General features: G+C 32.5%; 2 protein-coding genes across 3 annotated transcripts; both read right to left on the bottom strand.

The window, feature by feature from the left end:
- Positions 1 to 3,467: 3,467 nt before the first annotated feature.
- On the bottom strand, positions 3,468 to 6,564 carry LOC120149586 (ferrochelatase-2, chloroplastic-like). The gene is made up of 9 exons (XM_039162319.1): positions 6,432 to 6,564; positions 5,934 to 6,285; positions 5,707 to 5,850; positions 5,322 to 5,423; positions 4,725 to 4,828; positions 4,521 to 4,647; positions 4,251 to 4,403; positions 4,061 to 4,161; positions 3,468 to 3,965 (listed from the first exon to the last, which is right to left on the bottom strand). Exons 1-9 carry the CDS (start codon positions 6,488 to 6,490, stop codon positions 3,650 to 3,652), a joined length of 1,458 nt encoding a protein of 485 aa, XP_039018250.1. The 5' UTR covers positions 6,491 to 6,564; the 3' UTR covers positions 3,468 to 3,649.
- Positions 6,565 to 15,189: 8,625 nt separating this feature from the next.
- On the bottom strand, positions 15,190 to 16,536 carry LOC120149793 (zinc finger CCCH domain-containing protein 23-like). Of its 2 annotated transcripts, XM_039162499.1 has the most exons (2): positions 15,491 to 16,536; positions 15,190 to 15,303 (listed from the first exon to the last, which is right to left on the bottom strand). In XM_039162499.1, exons 1-2 carry the CDS (start codon positions 16,519 to 16,521, stop codon positions 15,291 to 15,293), a joined length of 1,044 nt encoding a protein of 347 aa, XP_039018430.1. In that variant the 5' UTR covers positions 16,522 to 16,536; the 3' UTR covers positions 15,190 to 15,290. The 2 variants fall into 2 exon arrangements, with proteins under 2 accessions (XP_039018430.1, XP_039018429.1); XM_039162498.1 differs by lacking the exon at positions 15,190 to 15,303 and having other exon boundaries at positions 15,323 to 16,536.
- Positions 16,537 to 22,356: the final 5,820 nt, after the last annotated feature.

Below are 22,356 nucleotides of genomic sequence, written 5' to 3'. Positions count from 1 at the left end.
TAATTTTTTTATTTAAAATAAGTTTTTGACATTTTTAATTTCTTTTTTAATAATTCAAAAGTGATTATAAGATAGTATCTGTTCAGAATTTTTTTAATCATTGACAAGGCACACACCTTACAGAAGCAAGTGTTCAAACCTAAGACTTCTAAGAAGAGCAACACTTCTTTCTATTTCTGAGATCACTTGATAGATTCTTTTTAAATTAAATATATGAGTAAAGTACACAAATAGTCCCCCAAATATAAGGCATTACTTTGTTGAGTCCCCTAATTATTAAAAGTTTCAAAATAGTCACTCAACTATTCATATATTCTAAACTCGTCTTTTTCCGTTAAAAAATTAACGAGTCTCTATACTAAACGTTAACCTGTTGGCTAAGATATGATAAAATCTGATCCCAAAATATCAAACGACTATACAACTCAAACAGTTCTGAGATCAGATTTTATCATATTCTAGTCAACATGTTAACGTTCAACTCAGAAGATCGTCAATTTTTTTTAACAAAATATGACAATTTGGAGCATATGAATAATCGAATGACTATTTTGTAACTTTTGATAGTCGAATGACTCAACAAAGCAACGTCCTATAGCTGGGGGACAATTTTATAAATTTTAATAGTCAGGTGACTCAATAAAGCAAAACTCTATAATAGTGGTGAATCCATAAATTTAAAAATGGGGTCTAAAAATTTTAATAATTTTTTTTAATAAAATGGGTATGCAATTTTTTTTTTATTTTTTCTCCTTCCCTTAATATATTGAATTATATTTAAGAACTTATCCAAAATAATGAGTATGCACTTGGCTCCCTAGGGGACCAAGTGCATCCGCCCCTGCCCTATAGTCAGATATCATTTGTGTATTTTACCCTAAATATATATATATTTATTTAGTTCATCAAGGGAAATATACAAGTTGTTCATAAATCGAATGGAGAACTAATGTTAATAAAATACTTAATAGTCTATATCGCTCTATTTGTAATTCAATGGAGTAAGTTAAACAATGGTCAAATAAGTTAGAAGATTGTAGGGAGGGGTTTGGAGTTTGGAGAAGGGAAGAAGAAGACTATTCATTACCTTCCATTGAATACTTGTACCATATGAGGTACGATCTTTCAAGTATATATATAAGAAAAGAAAATATACATCGCATGCATGCTCTCATTTGGCTGTAATTGGTTGTATAGTAAAACCCAAGAATCATGTGGTGGTTTTGTTGAGAAGATGATGGGTGTTGGTTTAAAGAAGAGAAAGCAAATAAGACTAAATTCAATGGATAGAGAGCTGAAAGTGAAATATATCAGCTTTTCCTCATGGGACATGTGACCATTGCCAATTACAACTATTCAAACAAAGTGTTATTCACATATCAAATCCAATCCGTGATGCTATCACATTATTTTGATAACGGAACGTCTAGAAAAGGAGCGGGGATAACCCTATATTTTCTTCCTCGTGTTTTTTTTACACAAAAAACATATAAATAGATATTGATCAATGGGACGGTAACTCATTCTGAAAATTTCAAATTATCATATATTTAAGATTCTTTTTATATTTTCTATTAATAATTTGTTTTTATCTTCTAAAATTTTATAAATTCATACTCTCTTAAAATTTTAAAAATTCACTATCTTTATATAAGATTTTGTGTCCGTCCTTCTATATATATACATATAGTAGTTAACCAAGTAGAGGTGGTAAGGTGAACCAATTTATCAGACAACTTTGTATTTGTAGATCATGTGGGCCGGTTACCAAGTTTTTATTTGCCTCCCGGTCTAGCTTAATCCCGTGGGTTTGTTTTTTACCTATTGGGCCTATTTTCTTAGCTCTCTGTCCACCTATCCCATCTAGGGTTTATTTTTCTATAGAATAATTATACATTTAGTACTTAAACTATTACATTTGTTTTGTTTTGATACCTAAAATTTATTTTATTTTAAAATTATACTTACCGTTTAGCTTAGGTTTCATTTTGGTACCCATCCGTTAAAAATTTAACGGTAATATTAATGTGTCATCATAAGGTAATACCACAACATTATTGAAAAAATTAAAAAATGCCACATAAGCTCTTTCAACAACAAGGAATCTAATTGAAAACTAAACTAATCGTTAAACATCATTTTAAAGAAAAATACAATTTGAATATTAAAACGGAACAAAAGCAATAATTTAGGTCTCCAAAGCCGGTCGCAACGAATATAAATACAATGAGCAGACAACGTTGTATTCTTTGGTAGCAGTCAAAGGTATGGCCGAGAAATGGAGAAAGTCTAAGGGATGATAGCCTGATTTAAGGCTGAGAAATGACATGGAATGAGCGCAACAAAAAATGTAATAAAAAGCATAACATTTTCGGTTGAGCGCAACCTAAAATGTTAATTTTTTTTCTTAACATTTTCTGTTGAACCGAAAATGTTACATTCTTTATAATATTTCCGTGGGTAACAGAAAATGTTATCTTCTTTATAACGTTTTTGGTCGAGCTCAACTGAAAATATTATAATTTTTATAACATTTTCGGTTGCACTCGTTCTTTATCGTTCATCTTAAATTAGGTTGTTGTACGGTAGAATTACCTGAGAAGTGAGCCAAGCTGATTGCCTCTCACTTTACTCTATCCTCCTCAACTGCCGCCCTCCGGTCAGAAACCACTTATCCGGTGGTTTTAAATTTACTCTTACTCTTATTCTTTTCATTTTCCTCATCATGGATATGGATATGATGGCTTAAAAGTAAATGGTGTGAGGAAGGAAGTTTATGGTGATAGTTTCATAATGGCGTCTAAAGCTGAAAAGGGGAGAAAGGGAGAGAGCCCCAGTCCTTGTTTCAAGTCATTGCATTGCGACTCTCGCAACCTCTCCTACAACAATAAAATGTTGGCTTTGTAAGCATGGCTGCGGGTTGAAACAAAAGGCCTGGGCTGCGTTTTTAGTGTTAAACGCTACCCTGGACTTCTCCCAACATCATTCCTTTTTATCCTTTTGGCTTTAACGCTTATCAGTTGCCTCTATTTCTCCCTTGCGTTGATCAAACCTTCATTGCTCTTCCATTTATTTTGTTTATAAACAATTTCCTCTTGTTGCGTCTTTACTTATATGCTCATTGTTGACAATTTGAACTTGTTATGATTTATGTTCTGAATTTGATGCAGTGTAACTGGTCCAAGGAGATTGATTATGTAGAACAATGCATATGTGGAGGAACATGGCAACTCTATTTGGGTGTTGTTATGTAAAATGAATAAAACTGAGCAATCCATGATTCTCTCGTTTCATGATCAATTCACTTTTACGATATATGATATTTATGAGGTTGATGAGAAAGGGTAACTGCAAAGAAGCCGTTAACCCATGTTTTGGGTGTTGTAGGATGTCCCCGTTTAGTGCAGTTTTTCTTCTTTTTTCAACACGTGATTATGAATCTAACTCTAAGCATTGGAAAATCTGGATGGTAATGAACTTTTGATCATTTCATTGATTTTGTCTATAAATTATATATACCATATGTATTACAATAAAGCATGATCACCTGAGACAAATCTTTCTGGTTCAAAGCAAGTTGCTCTAAAAAATATCAAATCTGTGTGTAAGCTAAAATCCAAGGAACATAAGAGTTGATGACCCTGTAATCTTAAAAGAGGCCATTCCTAAATGCAAGTACCACCCTTGGTGTCAACAGCAAAATGAATGCCAGTATCGAACCGAAGAACAGTTTGATAACATAACTTAAGGGGTCGTATTCAGTTTCTTCAGCATCTTCTGTAGAGGTTGACATGGCTTTTGCCGATGGTAGAGCTTCAACTACAGCATCAGCCAGGTCCGTGATGAACAAAGAGTTGCAGCCTAGAGCAGGCACACGGCCCCAATTCTCTATGCCAGATTCCAGAGCTAAATGTTTATATTCCATGTCAATCTCTTCAAGTGTCTCTATGTGCTCACTGACAAAGCTGGAATTCGAGATGGAAGTGGAGTTAATTTTTACTACACAATCACGCATTTGAAGCAAACATCAAGAACATAATCTTTGAACCGGACAAGGTACCTTATTGGGACAGCTAGAAGACTCTTCACTCCTTTCTGGCCAATCTCGACAAGAACTTCATCGGTGTAGGGCTTCAGCCATTGGACAGGTCCAACTCGACTCTGGAAGGATAGAGTGAAGAATTAAGTTTGAGTAAAATAGTAGTTACAAGTTTTCGAAGTGAAAGCAGAAACTTGGTTTTAAAATCAACCTGGTAAGCAAGGGTATGATCGTTTCCAATCCCTCTAGCTTTCAACTCTTGCATAATTAAGTAGATGCAGTCCTCCATTTGATCTTTGTAAGGATCCCCAGCATCCTCAACATAACTGACAGGTACCCCATGGGCACTAAAAAATATCATGACCTGAAGTTTGAAGGATTATTAGAATAGCAATGAAGTCTATCAAATGACCATAATTCGAGATTATCAAAATATAATTAATGAATTTGTGCATCAGAAAGTACACAAAACCAAACCAACCTCTTCAGGCTTTGCAAATTTGCCCAATTCTTTCTCAATTAAGTCGGCCATAGACTGAATATAACCTTGTCGTTGATACCACGAAAGAATGACAGAAACAGGTAGTCTTGATAAATATGCATCTTCCCTGAAATTTAACCCACAGCCTTTTATGAAGGAGATCACTAACAGATAGTTTAGTGCAAAACAATTAACAAAACCTACTTGAATATTCGTTGAAGAACTCGGATGCTGGACCCAGTTGTGGAGATGGAGAACTGAGGATATAGTGGCAGCACGACAAGCTTTGTTATTCTGTCCCGTTTAATCTGTTCCATAAAATAAAGGATAAGCAATGTATACTCAATGCACTTTGGAGATAGATCATTCATTGTTGAAACGGATAGTTCCTTATTAAAAATGAGAGGTTTAACTTCAAGTTGGCTGAATTATGATGGCATAGTCATATAATGCTAAGAACTTGCATGATTCTTGAAGACATGTCACTGTCTTCATATATTACTTAAACTCAAAGTGTGAGTTATAGATATGGGGTATGTCTAATTTTTCAAAAAGTTTTTCGGGGTACTTTGGTTGATCTTTGAAGGGTCATCCCATACCGATATCAAGAGTTGCATCAGATGTGGATATACTTCAAGAAAAATACTACATTTATCCCTTAAGAAATGATTTGATTAACTTAACAATGAGTCCTAAATATGACCTAAATAAATAGCAATGGATCATTCCTGGATAAATTCATCAATAGTTCTGAATAAATTAAAAACCATGCAACTTTGAATGAGTATCAAAACCCCAAACCTGTTCAATAGCCTCCTCAGTGAAAGGGAACCAATATCGCATTCCAACATATACATTGGCATGTACATTCTTAGCCTCCAAAGCCATTCTAAGAGCATCCGCCTGCAACAAATTCTTCAAGCTATAAATACGCAGATCAAATGCAAACAACAAAAGCTTCACCATATAGCACAAATCGAAAACATGATTCACTTCAGAACATATATGCATAGAAAAAACAAAACCTTCAAGATAAGTGCTTCCGCCATCAACGTATCCTTCAAGCTATAAATACACTTACCTGTTCATCATTGATCCAGTTCACCATTGATCCAGTTCTATACAATACTAGCCTAGAAGAAAGTAACATGCCAATATCTACAACAAAAGGGATTTTATTTTTTACCTGTTCATCAGTTATTTTGCGTAAAGGCGAACCGCCACCAATGGAAGCATACCCTTCTTTGCTCTTGGGAGCCCGGAGAACAGATATCAACTTTGCCAATGGTTGTTGAAGAAACCTTAACAGCCGAGGCAGCCGTATAATATCCTAAATAAACAAACATTATCACCATCGGCACCCCATTGAAACATTAACTTAAAACCCAGAAATATTTATACAAACAAACATACAGGATCAGCAAACAAGTTATACAAAAAGGGTTGAACGTCGTTAAGTGTCTCTGGACCTCCAAGGTTCAAAAGTAGGACCCCGAGCTTCTCCTCCGCAGCGTGTGAATAATGAGATTCCGCAACATTTTCAGGGGAAATGCAAACCCCCACCGCACAATTCGTTTGTAAGTTCAGATTTCTCTTCCAAGTCGGTCCATTGCTAAGATTTGACCCTTTGAGAATGCTATGATTTTGAGTATTCGATTCAGAGCTTGAGACGATAAGAGGTTTCGGTGAAGGCTTATCAACATCATTGAGACCCTCAGAGAAAAAGCGCGATTCAGAGGCAAAATATCTGCGCCGAGGAATCGACCTGGAAACAAGAACAAAAGAAAAAACAAAAGCCAAGTTATTATGATCTAAAATTCATTGACAGGAGCCAAGTATAAACCTTTGATCAATCCCTCCCCCCCCCCAAAAAAAAAAGAAGAAGAAGAAGAAGAAGAATAAAAGGCTGACCTTGAAAATCTATAATTGTAATTGCAGAGACTGGAGCCAGATAGAGATGCTGCCGCCATGGTTTTGATCTGAAGAAATCTCCTTTAGGGTGCAATAGAAAATTGGGTGTTAGGTGGATTGGGAGAGATTCTTGTATGGGTTAGTTGAGGAGGAAATGGCTAAATTTTGTGAATGAAAATGTAGTAGTCAAATAAAAGCAGCGGTCCCAAATACCAAACGTAAACCTAAACACGCCACAGTTTTCACTTTCAAAGGGAGACTTTAAATTGGACGGAGGCTCCATAGAAGCTTCCAAGAAGGTTGGAATAAAGGCGGTTCTTCTCATTTTATTCTTCATTCTTATAAATGTTATTAATAATTCAGTATATTTTTCTGTTACTTGCTAATGTTTTAAAAGTGACGATTCAGTTATTGATTTATAATAATTTGATTATTCAATCGTTAATAATTGTTAATGGGATAACAAAATCCTGCTCTAATTAAGCTTTTTAATATCATTTGATCAAGTTTATTACTCAAAACTGACCCTTTCTTTTCCATTTTCACTTTCTCCATGCTTTTCTCACTTCTCTACTTAAAATCCGAGAAATTATATGATTCTTGTTTTACATCGTATTTCAATGTTAGTTTCATGTATAATCATAATTAGGGGTGTACAAACAGTCTGTTCGGTTTATCGATCGAACCAAACTACCCAAAATTTATTAATCATAACTTTTTCTCTTATACTGTTAACTAAATCGATTTAAAAATAATAATAATTGATTTTCGAATTAATCAAAATTTATTGTAATTTCCTATTTAATATATTTAATACTTAATTGAATTAACTGAATAGAATAAATTAGACTAAGATCAAGTAGTATATATATAATATATTTAATATTTATGAATAATCAATTAATTCCGTTAATTTATCAGTTTTGAATCAAATTAACCGATAATCAAAGTTTGAAAAAAATCATTAATCGTTAACTGATCGAATCTAAAATTAAAAGAAAAAGATTTTAGTTCAAAATATTGATTCGATTAAAACAGAAATTTAAACACCTCTAATCCAACATCTTAGTGGCCCTTGAAAAAAGCGAAGAATGAATAGTTCCTATGGGATGGATGCAATCGAAAATCCAAATCTAATTCCCTTCATCATCTCCTCTCAACCAATTTGTTTCACAAATTTCAAACTAAAATTCTTATCAAGGCCCCCTATTTCTATTTTACCCATAAAACCCTAATTTCTTGATAAAAGGAATATCCTTCAGCAAGTTTTTTGCTGCAAACCCAAATAGGAGTACACCTGTATCTGCTTCTCTATCCAAGTGATATACCCCAAACTGTTCTTTCTTCAAATGCAAACCCTCCAAGAAATCTCTTTCCCACCTAAGGCCACCAATGGGCAGATTTCTGTTTGGTTTTATCAAGTTTGAATGAGGACTGCATGTTTTGTATTTTTTTTTATCAAGTTTCAAGCTATTTTCTTTTTGTCCAAATTTGTGCTGAAACAAATTGGGTAAAATTTCTTTGTTCTACATGTAATATGATATCTTTAATTGGATTTAAATGCTATATTACTCGAATTCATTGAGTGGTCTTAATGGTTAAAAGAACTGTTGTTCTTCTTTGAGATATTGGGTTCTAAATAACTATCTCTGTATAGTGTGTTGTCAATTTCAATGATTAAAAAATATCATAAATATATATTATCTTGTAATCATTCATATTATTAAAAAAATTATTATATTACTCAGGTTGATATATATACTGAAATTTATAATCCATTTTGATGATAACTTGGACCCAAAAGGAGTGATGTTTATATTTTTTTTTCTTAATATGCAATGTCTTGTTATTTCTTCGTCTTCCTTTTATTTTCTTAATTTATACCATATTTTAATAATATCTTAGTAGTATTCTTAATTTCCTGTTTGCATATAATATAGAAGGTAATATATATATTTTGGTACATGAATTTGATCTCAAAGTGTAAATTGATACATGCTATACCTATAATAAATATCGATGTTAAAAAAAATAATGATATATTAACGTACTACACTCATTATAAAAAAAATTCAATTATAATATTAAATCATGCAAGAAAAGCTTAATATAAAACAATTGCACAAATTATACTTTTTTTTACCATTTAGGTGGCTAAACATTTTCTCGGTTAATATAGTTGTCTAACGTTATAAACATTATCATTTTAAGTAGTGCCCTAACCATAACAGCGTTAAAAAATCATGTAAAGCGATATGTGTCGTATTTTGATAATTTTAAACTTTTTTATTTAAAAAAATTAAAAATGTTATAATATTTTTAAAAAACTAAACTTTTCTATTTTACAAAAATACTCCACAATTCATAAAACTCTATTTCTCAAAAATCAAAATCCTAATTTTGTATTTGGCTGACGAAAAAAGAGTGACTAGAAGGTGAACATGATGACGGATGGGTGGATTTCGACAACGACACAATTGCAACCGATGAGTGGTACCGCGACGGTACAAATTGGAGAAAGAAAATGAGAGACACACATATAAGAAGAAGACGAAGCAACAGTGAGTGGTGTTGCGATGGTGATCGGACCATTGCCGGGGCTTGTCTCCATCACTGTCAATAACAATGTTTCTCCGTCATCGTCGTACTCGCCGAGAATGACTTAGATCAACCAAATATTAATATGGGGTGTGGAATTAAAGATTTAAGGAGTTTGAGTTTCTTTTTGGTATTTTACAAACAAACAAAAAATGGAGTTTTTTAAAAAAAATATTTTTAAGTTTTTTTAAGAAAAATAATTTTTTAAAATTATATAAATATGACATGTGTTACTTGATGGATTTTTTAACGTTCATGATCGGGACACTTAAAAATGTAACGTTTATAATGTTAGAAATTTAAATTAACCGAAAAATAATTTAGAGACTTAAATGCGAAAATGAGTCTACACAAAATTTTATATTAAGCCTAAAAGAAATGAACATCAACATCTAACGTGATCCCCTTAAAAACGAAGCATCTACTTTAAAAAGCTAAAAACCACACTAACATTTAGCTTTTGGTGAACATCTAGAATTGAAAAGGAATAAGGTGGAAGTGCGTATACATGCAACAAATTTCCAGACTTGGAAGGTAGAACCATAAAAGGAAAATACCAAAAAACAAATTTGTGGTAAAGTTTTTACTTTAAAAGTTAAAAATTGAAGGTGGTGGTGATGGTGGTGGCCACTATCTATCTATCTAGCATTATTGCGAGAACCTCTGAAGTACTGAAAGGGTAAAATTGACTTTACATTCTGATCAATCTTCAGAAGAAAGTAGTGTATAATCAGTAAAATCCAATGTAACATAATTGTAGAGAATGTAGTTGCTTTTATTGTTTGGCTGCAGAGAAAAAGCAAGAAAATATTCAATATTAAGAAGAACAAATACAAAATGAAAACATCTCTCACTACACTAATAAACGACGCTATTTATCCATAATAATATTGACATAGCTCAACTCAAAACATCACCAAATCGTCAAATAACCTTTGATGCGCATAACATAAACTACCTCGCTCTCTTATTATTTAAACATATAGAAAACCCATTCCCTGGGGCTGGATCTACTACTAGTACTAATATTCAAAGCCAAATCAAAAAGAATTACATATAAAAATTCAGCTCTCTCCTCACCATTCATAAACGCCAACTCATGGAGATTCCATAAGCAGATGCATCATCTTCAGAACCTGAGAGCGGAGCCAAAGAGCAGAGCCACAGCGGCGACGACGACTGCTGGGAACGAAGGAGCGATTGAGCCAGCTCCTGAGGTGGGGCTTGGAGCTGGTGCCTGAGCAGCTATGGAGAAATTCATGAGAGCGCAAACGGTGACGGAAACAAGCATCATAAAAACCTTAGAGACAGCCATTGTTATCGAAAGCTTGAAAATTCTTTTAAGCTTTTTAAAACAGAAGAAAGTTTAAAATTTCGTGGGCAGTGGGAATGGAGATTGGAGATTGGAGATTGGAGATTGGAGACTGGAGAGGCAGGGTGGGTGGGTGGATAAAGGGAAAGGTCGGGAAGCTGCCCGGATTTCCAGCGTAGTAACAGCTGGTACACTATAGTGGGTCCCATCATTTGAAAGGACACTCCTTAATTTCGTTAATCATTTTCATTTACCGCCCACTGTTCTGTTTTGGTATGTTAAAATGGTGCGGTTATTTTGACCAAGCTATCCAAAAGGTTTTGTGTTTTCTATTTCTTATAAGCTAAGAATTTTATTTATCGAATTTATTAAATATTTTTAGTAATTAAAAAAGTGTTTTTTTTTTCAAAAAATATTGAATTTGAGCAGTTAGTGACTTAGTGTGTGCGCACGCCTTTATTATGTTATTGTCTCTCTTTTCTGCTTGCTTTACATTCCGTAAGTGTTATGATGGTTGTTATGCTTAATTGTTGTTGATGTTCTCGTAATATAATATCGAAGCTATTTTTTGCCAGTCGTGGCGGTGATGGCCGGCACTTCATTATCGTTTACATCTATGATCTCACATATCTGGTATCTGAGTTCTTCAAAAGCTTAAAGGTTGTGTTTGTTTGTCTTCACTCTATCGAGACCCAGTGATTCGTTTTCTATTTGTCTTGGTTGTGACTTGTAACTCCTCTTTTATTCCGTCGTGGGCGAAAATTTTGCCAGTGTTCAAAAATCAAATTGTAAGTTGATTGTATTTTTATGTCATCAACATTTTAATTTCGACGAGTCTAGATTATATTGTTTAAATAGTGACAGAACGAATTACTATGATTTCTTGAAACCTTGTCAACATTTTACACCAGTTTTTAGATCAATAGATTCACTGAAGATTATTTGTTTGTGATTACAATAATGTTTGACTGGTGGTGACTCATTATCTGGATAGCAAACTAGTGATTTCTTTAGGTTTTCTTTTTGATATGGAAAATATTTCTCGATTGAATTGTTTTTGATTCATTGAGATTTTATAACAGTTTGCTTGCGGTTTAGTTAGGATTTCATGTTTGTGTTTGGGATTGTCCCTGGGTGGTCACTTGGGATCATGAAAATTACTGCTACACTGCCAAGAAAGCTATGGAACTGACCCAGTTTTTTACTTTGGGGGACCTGGTCAGATTTATAATTGTCCTTGCTCCTTAGACTCCTCCAATATTTCTGCCTGTTCCTATCATTTATATTACAATATAATAATAAAGTCAAGAGTGCTGGAAAGCTTTGCTACTCATTAACCGGAGCTGAATCAGAACGAGAAGCGAATGAGCCAAAAATGTCCGATGATCCATCATTAATTGGATTTGGTTCTGGTTCTTCTGAAGCTGAATCAGAATGATAAGTGAATGAACCAAAAATAATATCTGATGAGAGATCGTTGGGCTCCTATATCTAACAGATTATCCAATATTTCAAGGTAAATAATGCACAAACACCTTGAACTCACAGCTGCTCCAACTCGGATTCTTTAAGGAGAACAATGTTTCCTTTTATCACAGAGATCACTCAATAGATTTACAACCACGCATCGGTAAAAGACGTGGAAGAGGAAGGAGCACATTAAAGGTAAAACCTCCAAAGAAGTATTCTAAAATTGAGAAACAAATTTTTTATCTTACTAAGTATTAGAAGTTCCCTTGGGATCAAAATCATCATCATCGTGATTATTTGTAGGGGGGCCTGTGCTTTATTTCTAGCTTATTGTATGTTTTCTTTATTTCTATATTCATAAAATTTGCTAGCTATGGGTAGGAATACAGTTCACTTTGCACCACTAATCAATATTGAATTGAATGATTTTAAATTTTCAACACAAAATTATCAATTAAAGATGCTAACGCAAGTATGATATCTCTCACATGGGTATAAATGAATAGAGTATTTGACGAACTATTCGATAACCGTTCATATAGCGTTCGTTTATTTTCATTTATTAAGCTAAATAAAATGAGGTGTATTTGGTTCGCTTATGTTCACGAACAAGCTCGTTTATTAGCTCGCTTATTGACACATTTATAAGATCGTTTATCAACTCGTTTATAAGTTCGTTTATTCAGTTCTCATTTTCGTTTAATTTTTTTTACATTTTAAATATTGGTGAAGATAATGGCTAAATTGAACATAAGATGAATTTTGGATTTCAAACTATGAAGCATAAGGAAATTAGGGTTTAGTGGTATAATTTCACCATTTTTCTATGGCTTGTAAATAAAAGGATTAAAAAAACTTATTGGTTGTTGAACATTAAACGAGCATTCTTGCAAACGTTAAATGAATATGTTCATGAAAGTAAAGCAAACATGTTCACGAACGTTAAAAGAATATGTTTGCTAATGCTAAGCGAACGAATAAGATTATACGAACACGAACAAGATACTAAAAATTTAAATGAACATTTACTGAACATAAACGCCTAGAAAGTAAACAAACGAATGCGAACACAACTTTATACCTTCAAACCCGATTCATTTACTCCCTTAATCTCTCGTCATGCTAAAAAAAACATATATACTAGTGAGCAATATGTAACTTCAAACTGAGGTTGCAATATGTAACTCATATTTGCAAATGAACATAATTCTTTAGTAAACATATTCCAAGTTTCTTACAAACATTTCAGGTTCACACTCAAAACTGTGCCAAATCTATGGAGGACTCTACCTTGTGCACCAAATCGTAACCTTGTTCTTTTCTTTTTAAAACAAATTAAACGAATCTAACAATTACAACAATTATCAAATCTTAGATATTTTTTAATAGTATGAAGTGATTATTAGGTAGTATCTATTAGAAGTCTTTCTTAATTATTGACAATGTACATACACCCTGTAAACGCAACTACTCGAACCTATATCTTCTAAGAAGAACAACATTTTCTTCTATCATTGAAGTAACTCAATAGATTCATCAAATCTTAAATAAAATTCATAAAAAATAGATATATTATATTATTTGAATATAAGATATCTTAAATATGATAAATATATTCCAATAGAAAAAATATATAGTATATATAAAGAAATTTTGACTATTAGATAATAGTCCAACATAAATAAATAAAAACATATGGAAGATTTTTTTTTTATTAATCTGGAATAAATACAATCTAGTATATTTTCAAATATCATTCTCAACAGACATTAAACGCTCATATTCTTAACATTTATGATGTTCAAACTCAAGACTTTTAAGAATAACAATTATTCCTTTACCATCAGAGATCGTTTGATTCGTGCTATTTAAATTTAAATAAGGATACATGCATTGAATGGATAATCGAATGAGACCGGGAACAATGAACAAGGGGGGCGTTTGTTCTTATGCGTGAAAAATACTTCGGTCCCCTATGAGGACTACTTGTTCCTCTTGATGCCAACTTTGATTTTTGGTGTACCTCCTCTTTACCACTCCGACAACATTGTGGACCTCTTGGTTAGATAAGGTTCATGTCCCTTAAAATCAACTTCATACAATGTTTAAAGATTAAATTATTTGTTCCATTGATGGCAACAAAAATTATTGTTGGATTCGATAATTTGATCATATCAATCAAATTTGAATGAATTATTGATGAATAAGAGTTTAATTATTTATTTGTTTTGATAAGCTTATTCAGTATTATAAAATAAGTCATTGAACTCTAAGGGTGAATTTGATTCACCATGAAAATCAATATGAAAAGTAATATTTTTTTTAGAATTGCATCTTTATGTTTGATTTGTTCACAATTCCACAGCTAACCCTCTGTGGAAAATGATCTGGTCACTACAGGTCCCGCAATGCATTCGTACCTTGCTATGGCTAGTTACCAGAGATCGTATCTTGACCAACCAAAAGCTCTATCGTGGAGGCTTAGCACTGGATCCAGCATGTCCTCTCTATGGCATGCATGCTGAGACCTCTCGTCATGTTTTGTACGACTGCCATGATGTGAAAATCATCTGAGAAAGACTGATCCCGTCCACAATCTCACAATCTCACAATCGGGCTTGCCATGAACTTTTCTCAGGTATAACATTCTCACGAGGGTTCTTTTTTCTACAGTTATATGGCAAATCTGGAAGCGCAAGAACTGGTTCACTTTCGTGGGTCTAATATTTGACCATGGATGATGTTCTTCTCCGAGTCTCTCTTGGTCCTTGAATTTTGCGGCCACTTGCTCAATCCCAGATGTACCCAGGACTTGCGATGCAACAATGATAACGTGGAAGCCCACGCCGGATAGTTGGTGTTGCAGTTGATATAAACACCGACTTTAGTTCAGTTGGTGATGCGATCCGAACAAAGTGAAGGAGCATGGCTAGTTGGCTTTCATAAATCGATTGGCATTACATCTCCCCTTCGAGCCGAGGATTGGAGCATTTTCATTGGCTTATAAATGGCTTCATGGAATTCAGAGAACGAAGACTGTCAAATCCTTTAAAATCAATCTTAAATAATCAGGAAAAAACAGCATCCCACTACTAATTTCCCCTATTAATTTTTCAACTACACTTTGCCTGAATTACATGAGAGAATCCAACGAAACCCAAATTCAAAGATAACATCTTCCAAATGTACATGAAAACGAAAGATTTTATCATCATCGAGGATTAATCTCAAGCAAACTTCTTTTTATGGAAAAGAAAAGTCATTTCCAGCTCTAAATAATAATTCATCGAGAATGGAAGAAAAATATATTACATAACAAAGGAAATTACAGAGAAAAATCACGATTTCACAATAAACAAAATGATAAACCCATTCTTCGGCAGCTCTGATAACCAATTACTTCCTTGTCTTTACAGTTCCCTTTCTTTTCCTGGAAACAAAACTAAAAGGAAAAGCAGTCGCACCACAAAATAGAGACTTCATCCATCCCTCCTTCCTCGTCCTCTATTTACAGTGCAAATCAGAAAACACCTTCATATTCACAAAAGTCAGAACCTTTGATTATGGCCACCGATTTTTGTATGAAAAAAATCCCGAAATAAATCAAACAGAAAGCTGTGTTTCCCAGTATCCAACTCACTTTACCAACTCTGATACCCAATCAAGATCAGGATCCAACTCGGTTGATTCAACCCCATCAAGGGAGTTTTCCTTGCTTAGCTTTGCGTACATCCTAGCCCTCAAATCTCTTCCAGACTCCACTCTCTCCATTGGGTGTTCCTCTTCAAAAGCGTTGCATTCCCAGAGATCCAACTGGCCTAACCCAGAACGGGTCGGGGTTAACGGAGACATGCAAAATCCGGGCCGGAGAGTGGAACCCCTAGGAGAACCGTAACCCGATCCCATTAGCAGGCCCCAAGAACAAGCACCACTCACTTTAGCCTTACCAAGCTGCATGCTACGCATGGAAGCAGTAAGTTCGTTCACCGAGTAAAATGAGCCGCTTGGCGAAATGGGGGGTGAATCGGAGGGTGGGGACAACGGAGGTGATGCCAAAATGGAAGTGGGTGAAGAGGCAAAGTCTAAACAGTGACGTACAGGCGAATAAACGTAATCTAAGTCACCTGAACCGGACCCATTCCCCCTCGGACTCTGCTGGGGCAAGAGTCTGAGCTGCTCCGGCGTGTGAGCGAAAAAACAAACCCTTCTATTACAACTGGTACCGTCTTTGCAAGGCTGAGTACGGTAACGTGCCGGGTGGAGCCAACACTCAAAAACACCGTGAGCAAACTCACACGAATCGCCTTTGTTGCAGATTCCCTTGCGGAAATCGGGACAGGCCGTTCCTGAGTAATGGAACTTTCTCGGGTCTCTCCGTCGGGCCTTCTCACCCGGGTGGGCGTACGGACACTCAGTCCAGTCATGTGACCTTCCACGAGCACACCTCCTCACCTTGAATTCGTACATCCGGAAATGGTCGCATGAGAATGCATCGACGGGTAAATCCGAGTCCTCACTAAGCGACTCGGACTCCAAGTCATTCGACGGGAGGTAACGGCGGAGGGCGGAGAGGTAGTCGACGGGGCAAGGACTCGACGGGGCATCAAAGTTATAGTTACCGGACGAAAAGCTAGACACTGGATCATTGAATGGATCCCATGCAGTAATTTTGACAGTGGGATTTGGTCGGGTTGGTTCTCCGATCATCATTTTCTAATATGGTTCATTGATTCTACGAAGAAGAACGGTTCTCTTCCTTATAAATTGCATTCTTAACCCGAAGTTGTTCGAGTTAACCATGATTAAGTTAAAAATCTTCCGCCTCTTAAAAAAGACTTTAGATGTGACCGTGTGACAATTCTGTTGGGCTTCGCGTAGCCGTTGATCTCACGTCATTAGCTATAGCCATTACTGTTGGCATCAGTGGGTCCCAGGGAATTAGAGATTTGTGCTTATCTCTTTGTGATTGGCTGTGAGAGAAAGACATCACGGTCTGTCAGTTTATAATCTTCCTTCATGTGAATTGAAAACTAGCTGTTTGGGGACCCTGTGGGGATATTTTTAAGAGAAGTTGTCGCTGAATGCGGAACAAACGAAATCAAACATCGTTTGTTTAGGTGATCCTTAACGGTAGTTTAAGGAAGTTTTTTTCTTCTTCAATTTAACCATTATCGTGAAATTAAATTTTTATTATATTATTGAGGATTGATATAAATATATTAATAATATAATTTTTTAATGGATCGAGTGTAAATAAATTATTAGAATGGATAATTTTAATTAAATAATTAATTAATAAAAAATGAATTTCAAAATGGGCAATAGGTACGTTACCGTCATTAAATATGTCCATTTGAAATTTTAAAAATATCTCGTTTAAAATATTATATTAAAAATTAATAAATCATAACACTTGTATATATTTTCTTTTACTTTTAACATATTACCTTATAAATATAAATCTATCAATTACTTTTGAAATTAATTTTATCGTTTTTGTTTTATATAACTTGACACATGATCAAATTAATTTCCTAAAATTATATGTTTCATCGACAATGCACAAAAATAATGAAACAAAGAAAATCATTATTCTCTTCAAAAAAGAATTATGCTAAGTGAAAATTGTAGTAACATGAAATTTATTTATTAATTAAGTGAATAAAAATATTCAAATTATTTTATTGTATTGTAGATTCAAATTTTTAACATTGATTTTAAGAATGTAATATTTTTTATTAATAAAAAATTGCTAGTAACATGGAAGGTCAATCTGGAGATTTGGATATATTCGTTTGTGGTGGATAAGGACAAGTAGACGGAGTGCAGATGGGCTAAAGATTCGGGATCGTGCATTGCAGCCACGTGTAATTAATTCTCCACGAAGCGAAGAACTACTTGCACTTAAGAACCCGCCAAATCTAGCGGCAGTGACACGGATACCTTCCTGCGTAGTTTAGCAAGTTCAAACAGCTTTACTCTACTGTAATCGCTGGGTGGTAGATATTTCCCCAGGATTAGAAAATGCTTTAACCTTAGGGTGGCTTAACTTATTTAATTCTATTCAAACATCTTAACCATTTCTTTTAATGAATCAACGCAGCAATAATATTAAAAAATTAATAAGAGATCAACTACAAAGTAACATCGTTTCGAAAATCCAAATACAAATTCTTTATTATTTTATTGTGCTTTAATAGACTACAAAACCTTAAATATTAGTGATAATTAATATATTGTTTTTTTTTAATTTTACTAGGACAAAATATGGCAATAAGATAAAAACTTACGGCTGATATTGAAGCGGAAAGTACACATAGGAGCACCAGAATCCACAATATCCTTGATCTAGGAAAACGAACGGCTGTGACGGCACCACGTCCGGATCAGGTCTCACAAACGGACAAAAAACCGAGCATATGATCCGTACGAATAAAATAACCCGTCTGACAGATGTTCGTAGGAAGACACGTAGGACGAATCACGTGACATGAACAACTACCGCCAGTCAAAAATATGGGTACACGTGGTTGGTGGCACAGTGAGCTGGCGGCTGTATAGCGTTGGTTCTGTGACTGGCTCCTGATCGAGGAGATGCGTACGCGTGGCATCCGATATGGATTATTGCCTCTCCTTTTGATCTCTCGAGAATCGCATGATCTTCCCTAATCACTTCTATAGTTCCATGCCTTTTGTATTTAGAAGATTTTAATTTTTTAATAATTTAGTGTTTATATGTTTCTTAAAATTCTAATTTTATTAATATCATTATTATTTTTTAATTTATATTTGAGATTAGTCGGATCAATAATTCACCTTATAACTTTTTAAGTTGACAAATAAAATATAAAATTTAATATATATATTTACATCATACTTTAAAATGTAAAAATTGATTCAAATCTGTTTATTAAATTATGGATTCCACGTGTGAGTTAATCACGGGAAATATATTTTTAACACTATAGATGATTAAATATATACTATAGGTATCATCATATTCAATATTAATTTTATTGTATCATTTTAAATAAAAAAAGGATCAGATTAATTTTTTTTAAAAATAATCGATAGAATTTTTAAATAATGATGATTTATTAAATTATTTTTAAATTAAAACTAAACTAATAGAATTAAATAAATTTAAACTAAAATAATTTTCATAGCATATTCTGCTACCATCTTTTTATTAAGTTCATAATTAAAATTAATGATTAATGATCAAAATATTAAAAATATAATACTAATGGCACTTTATTAAAAATTATAATTTAATAATCAAAACTAAATAATTTACTTTTTCTTATGATCCTATATAATATCTAAATAAAATAGTGAAGAGATAACTTAACAAAATAATGATGAGTGGTCAAAAGTTTACTTCCCCCTTCATGTCTTAGAATTTGACCGTCTTATAATAAAAAATATATATTATTGAATAGTTTAATATGAATATACGATAACATTTGTTTTAATAAAATTAGTTATTGATATGATATATTAAGTTTTTTGTTTTAAATAGTATGAGACGATTAGAAGTTAGTATTTATTTAGAATATTTATTAATCATTGATAATGTACACAGACCTTACAGACACTGCTACTCAAATATAAGATATTAAGAAAAAAAATAGCACTCCATTTAACGACTAAAATCACTTGACAATACTATACTTTATCATTAAATTAATAAATTATAATCAACGTAATTTATTTATTTATTTATAAATCAAACTCCTATTCAATATAAATTATGTACCACTCTTTCAATTATCTCGATTAAGTTTAAATATGATGTAACCTAGCCTATGAATAGCTACAGTGATAATAAATTGAACAATAATTTTCTAGGGGACCAAACTAACCAACAATAATCGTTAATGTCGCCCTGTTAACTGTTATCCAACAGATTTTTCCTCCCACTTAAATGATTATATTTTCATAATTTCAGTAAATCAAAGTTATATTTCTATCTAACATTCCTACATATTCATATAAATTTTTACGCATGAGTACATTGTATTTATGAAATTTTATTATATAATAACCTTGATAATGAATTAAGTGATTTCAGTAATTAATGAATTATTATTTCTATAAATTTTAGGTTCGAACATGATGTATATTAAAAGTATGAGCTATATTTAAGATGATATTATAATTAATAATGCTAAATCTATGGATTGGTTTAGAAAGAGAAGAGTATCATGGGAAATTATCTTATGATCTTGTCCAACTCCCTATTGGATTTTGGATTAGGCTGAAAACTCATTCCCCCTTCGCCTTGAATCATAAAACACTAATTTTTAAAAAGAAAATGGAGCAAATCAATTATTATTTATTACCCACTTGGATTTGTTATAATCCCTTTCCTTTTGAATCGTTATTTATTTACTTATTTTTTTATATTAAAATAGAAAAATAAAATTACTATTTTTTATGAAGTTGTCTTGTATGTATCTGATTTTACGAATTAATTAAATATTGACCTAATTAAAAATTAAAATTAACATTTTAAAAATAGCAAATATTATCAATAGATATTTATGTTTTTATTTTTTGGCAAATAATTTTTAAAACAAAAATGTCGAGGTCACTCTTTTAATAGATAAGTTTATATATTAATATTTTGATATTTAAATCCAAATTGCGGATATGTAGAGAGCAATTTCATGAAAAGTCAAGGGTCAGCTTGTCTTGCAACTTAATAATTGATTTAAAACAATACTTACCGATGTGTTTGTCTTTCGAGATTTTTTTCATTAACAAATTTAAATCTAAAATCTTATTTAATGGATATTATTCTTGTTACGATTTCACTCGTATATGATTATCTATAATTTTTGAAATAGTTCATTTTGACTAATTTTACAGTATCGGGGTTTCTCAATAAATGAGATGTTATTTATTTTTTGATAGATACGAATAAAATATTTTATGTTATATGTGTTAATTTAAAAAATCATATAAAAATTAAGAGATGTAAAATAATAATATATTAAAACAATATAAAACTCCCAAAACCATCCTGTTTTTGGTGGTTAAGTCCAATGATTTCTAAAATTCGACTCATATTCATAGGTTTGGGTTATGAGCCTAACCTGAATTCTTATTTAAAAAAAAATAGATTCGAGTAGTCACATCTACAGATTATATGTATTGTCAGTAATTTAAAAAAATCTAAATGAATATTATCTTATAATTAACCTAAAATACTAAAAAAATATTACATCAAAATTGTTAGCGACGAACTTACCATGTCATTCGTCCGAAAACCACCATTTGGGGACTAATCGGGGGCTGATATACTGATTCCATAATCGATGGAAAAATTGTAAAAATATTATTTTTTATTTTGTGGCTAAATTAAAACATTTTATTTGATATATTCAATCTAACCATTAATATCACTTAACAAGTTTCTCTGCACTCTATATCGTCTTATTTAAGAACGCTTCAAATAAATATTTAAGAACGCTTACTGTATGGGATGTTAGGCCAATATGTTACCTCTGTAATTTTTATAATCTTTAAATATTTATTTAATTATTTATAACATTGTGGCGTTTTCTAGAATTTTTATAATATTTAAATGATTTCATTATATTTTATACATTTTTTTGAATTTTCCAAAATTTCATAATATTTATAATCTTTAAGGTTATCTACAATTTATTGATTTTTAAAAGAAAATCTAAAAGTGTCATATGAAAGAATTTAAATCAGTCATGTACAATATTGTTTAGGGTGAACAAATTTATTTGAATTTTTTTTTAATGAGTTATTTATTCTATTGATTGTATCCACCTTCAATAATATTTTTAGATTTGTCACTGATAATGTGACACAAATGACTCAAAAATATTAGAGTTATCTTGTGTTAATCAAATAACTTAATTGATATAATCTTTCGGTTTGAAACTCAATTGAGTTAAATAAAAGTAATAACACGTGAATCAAGTGACCCAGGTGATTAAAGGGATAGTTGTTATCCTTAGAGGTTTCGGGTTTGAGCACCTGTATTGCATGGTATTTGAGTATTCATTGTCAAATGGTTGAGAATCTTTATAACATATAGTACCACTTCGTAATCGCCCTAGATTAATAAAAGAAAAAAACAATAACTTAATTGATAAAATAATCTAATATGGATCGTAAAGCCCACTTACAACCCCTAGAGTTCATTTTTAGCCCCTAGAGTTCATTTTTAGCCTGAGTCCATATTACACAAAGGGAGAGAGCCCGTTAACTTATGCCTTAAAATGTAACAATTAAAGCCCAAAACATTGAACATGGGTCATAAAATACATAAATATCAATATGAATTTATTGAGTAACATCAGTAGTAAACGTGAGTATTGTTCTTTTTAGAAGATTCGAATTCGAGTAGTTACTTTTGCATGGTATAGGTATGTTATCAAAGACTAAAAAAGATTATGAATAAATACTATCTTATAATCACTCCAAATTATTTTAAAAAAATATCGATATATGTTGTATGAACAAATATTGTGGTCATTTGGTCCAATACAGATAAAAGAAGAG

This window comes from Hibiscus syriacus, unplaced genomic scaffold, assembly GCF_006381635.1.
Source record: "Hibiscus syriacus cultivar Baekdansim isolate YM2019G1 unplaced genomic scaffold, ASM638163v2 tig00111008_pilon, whole genome shotgun sequence".
NCBI lineage: Eukaryota > Viridiplantae > Streptophyta > Magnoliopsida > Malvales > Malvaceae > Hibiscus > Hibiscus syriacus.
This window is presented reverse-complemented; position numbering and strand designations above follow the sequence as displayed.

Bases quoted from the DNA above. Each gene is read 5' to 3' on its own strand.
- LOC120149586 (XM_039162319.1), bottom strand. From the start codon at position 6,490: ATGGCGGCAGCATCTCTATCTGGCTCCAGTCTCTGCAATTACAATTAT. The intron at 6,286-6,431 runs GTCAGCCTTTTA...TCTTGTTTCCAG, and splicing joins TACAATTATAGATTTTCAAG to GTCGATTCCTCGGCGCAGAT. The intron at 3,966-4,060 runs GTACCTTGTCCG...CTCGAATTCCAG, and splicing joins CTTCTAGCTGTCCCAATAAG to CTTTGTCAGTGAGCACATAG.
- LOC120149793 (XM_039162498.1), bottom strand. From the start codon at position 16,521: ATGATGATCGGAGAACCAACCCGACCAAATCCCACTGTCAAAATTACT.